The sequence below is a fragment of the Austrofundulus limnaeus genome, unplaced genomic scaffold (genome assembly GCF_001266775.1).
Source record: "Austrofundulus limnaeus strain Quisiro unplaced genomic scaffold, Austrofundulus_limnaeus-1.0 Scaffold1954, whole genome shotgun sequence".
NCBI classification, from domain to species: domain Eukaryota; kingdom Metazoa; phylum Chordata; class Actinopteri; order Cyprinodontiformes; family Rivulidae; genus Austrofundulus; species Austrofundulus limnaeus.
Window position 1 is genome coordinate 33,038 of NW_013954356.1, and position 3,048 is coordinate 36,085.

Here is a 3,048-nt window from a genome sequence, read left to right on the forward strand (position 1 = left end):
AACTGGTCTGAACTAACCAATAAGAGTTAACCAGTCTGAACTAACCAGTAAGAGTTAACTGGTCTGAACTAACCAATAAGAGTTAACCAGTCTGAACTAACCAGTAAGAGTTAACTGGTCTGAACTAACCAATAAGAGTTAACCAGTCTGAACTAACCAGTAAGAGTTAACTGGTCTGAACTAACCAGTAAGAATTAACCAGTCTGAACTAACCAGTAAGAGTTAACTGGTCTGAACTAACCAGTAAGAGTTAACCAGTCTGAACTAACCAATAAGAGTTAACTGGTCTGAACTAACCAGTAAGAATTAACCAGTCTGAACTAACCAGTAAGAGTTAACCAGTCTGAACTAACCAATAAGAGTTAACCAGTCTGAACTAACCAATAAGAGTTAACCAGTCTGAACTAACCAGTAAGAGTTAACTGGTCTGAACTAACCAATAAGAGTTAACCAGTCTGAACTAACCAGTAAGAGTTAACCGGTCTGAACTAACAAGTAAGAGTTAACCAGTCTGAACTAACCAGTAAAGCAGGCAGTACGGTCGCTCGGCAGCCGACCGGTCGACGCGCCGTCATGTGGTTGTTCAGTGTTTGTTCAGTGTTTGTTCAGTGTTTGTTCAGTGGTTGTTCAGTGGTTGTTCAGTGGTTGTTCAGTGTTTGTTCAGTGGTTGTTCAGTGGTTGTTCAGTGGTTGTTCAGTGTTTGTTCAGTGGTTGTTCAGTGGTTGTTCAGTGGTTGTTCAGTGGTTGTTCAGTGGTTGTTCAGTGGTTGTTCAGTGGTTGTTCAGTGGTTGTTCAGTGGTTGTTTTCACACACACCTCTCATGGTTCCTCAGACACCCCGAGCCGAGCTCCTGGGGAACCCCTCCCACTGCAGCACACGTCACTGCGTGGGATTTCTTCCTGGGGGAGTCCAACACAGGAAAAAAAAGAAGTCTGCGGCTCGCTCGACGCTGTTAATCCACAAACTGGTCCTGGATTAAGCTCCAAAGTTTTAATCAGTCAGATTCCACCGTGAAAAATGTCTGTTTTATCCCCTTTTCTGAGTTTTTGTCCGTATGACCATCTTTATAAATCACTGCTTCCTGGTACAACAGTTGGCTCTGAAGCAATCGCTTTCTTCTTCCTTTTTTTTTCTTTTGAAGCGAGTGGTTGAAGCAAACGCAGCGTCTGAGCCCTTTCAGCACAAACAAACACTCCCACAAACTTCTGACCAATCACACCATACAGTTCGAGTGTGTTCTTGTGTGGAGGGGGTGAAAAGTTCGACCCCCGGGTTGTGACAAGAAGTGCCGAAATGTCGGCACTGCAAACTGAAGTGACGCAATTTTCGTCATAAAACTGCGACAGCTGGGCAGCAGCATGCAGGAGCCTTTAACCACAGGCCTGCTCCTCTAAACTCAGCCCCTCCCACAACGTAAAAGAAAGGAAGAGAAAACAACGAACATTTTTCATCCATTAATCTTTACCTGCTTCTTCCTGTCAGGGACATGGTGGGCACTGGTGCCCATTCACTACTTATTGTGCACTTTAAATGGGAAAAATATGGTATAATTTGACAGAAACAGAATATTTCCTGTAGGCAAATAAAAACTGTGAGTGTTTACTGGTTATTTTATGTTAATACACACTTTATTAGTACTATGGAACAATCTGGGACACTGGGGAACCACTAAACCCAATTTCTAACAAAGCTGATAAGACCCTGAAAACGTCTTTTTGACCAACCCTTCAATGACAGAAGGCTGTTGTCAGAATTACTTGCCAGGTTTTACCAGTGACAGCAAGTAAAAATGTTCTAAAGCAGAGGTTCTCAAACTGGGGTCCCTGGACCCCCAGGGGTCCGCAAGAGGTAACTTGGGGGTCCTCAATTTTTTTACTAAAATCTTAATTTGGTTTTGATTTTTAAAAATGCATGGAGAACAATGAACTGATAAAACAAACATAATAAACTTAATTAAAAATTATATTCCTCTGGCATTTAGGGGTTGAAATGACAATAAATTATCTTTTAAAACAGCAGGGGGTCTATGAGGGGGTCTCTGGAATTTTTTCGCCCTTGTAAGGGGTCCCCAGACCCAAAAGGTTTGAGAACCCCTGTTCTAAATGACCTGGGAACATGAAGCAACAAGTGTGGTGCAACCAAGTGCTAAAGTAAAGCTTTTTTTAAATGTGGTTTTATTTAATCCGATAAATCCCTTCGAGCTCTTTTTCAAGGCAGTCCTGGGCCTGAAGGGAGCCTACAGACCTGTTCTGGGCCTGAAGGGAGCCTACAGACCTGTTCTGGGCCTGCAGGGAGCCTACAGACCTGTCCTGGGCCTGCAGGGAGCCTACAGACCTGTTCTGGGCCTGAAGGGAGCCTACAGACCTGTTCTGGGCCTGCAGGGAGCCTACAGACCTGTCCTGGGCCTGCAGGGAGCCTACAGACCTGTTCTGGGCCTGAAGGGAGCCTACAGACCTGTCCTGGAACAAGTCCTTTTCCTTCTATTCAAAGATAAATGGGAATAAAAAAGAGATGTTCTGTCATGAAACAAACGTGCTGAAAATGTGAGCAGAGATAAAACATCTTTTCAGAATTCTTTTTTACTGTCAGTAACTTGAAAAGTGATGAATTCCTCGGGCTAAAAGTTCGACAATCTGAGAAAATATGAAGTTTGTTTTTCTCACCAGGAGCTGCCTTTGCCGTGCATCGTGGTCCCACCAACTCCAGAAGAAGAAAATGAGGAGGAGGCACACAGCCAGAGCTTCTCTGATTGGTTCATTCAGGCTCTGCAGACACACTCAGGGTCACTGACACCATGAGGCAGTGACCTTTGACCTCTGAAGCCGGTTCACTTTCAATAACAGCCACCTCGAATGAGGAACAGATAAAACTGGACCCTGACTCGTATCAATGAGACCGGATCAGGTTCGTGAACGGAACTGATCAAACTGAAGTAATTGTAACTCTGCAGTTGACACCTACTGGCTGCTCTGAATTTCCTGTAAAATACAGTGTAAATGTTTAAAGACACAGGGTGTGGGATTTCATCTCTTCTTTCAGCTGAAACTG

The 3,048-nt window shown here is 44.0% G+C and overlaps 1 protein-coding gene across 1 annotated transcript in view; it reads right to left on the reverse strand.

The window, feature by feature from the left end:
* pnp4b (purine nucleoside phosphorylase 4b) overlaps positions 1–2,775 on the reverse strand; it is an 8,394-nt gene extending 5,619 nt beyond the window's left edge. Inside the window, exon 1 of the mRNA XM_014034065.1 lies at positions 2,664–2,775. Coding sequence (XP_013889519.1) covers positions 2,664–2,758 — 95 coding nt within the window. The 5' untranslated portion in view covers positions 2,759–2,775. The remainder of the gene's footprint in view (positions 1–2,663) is intronic.
* Between the last annotated feature and the right edge of the window lie 273 nt (positions 2,776–3,048).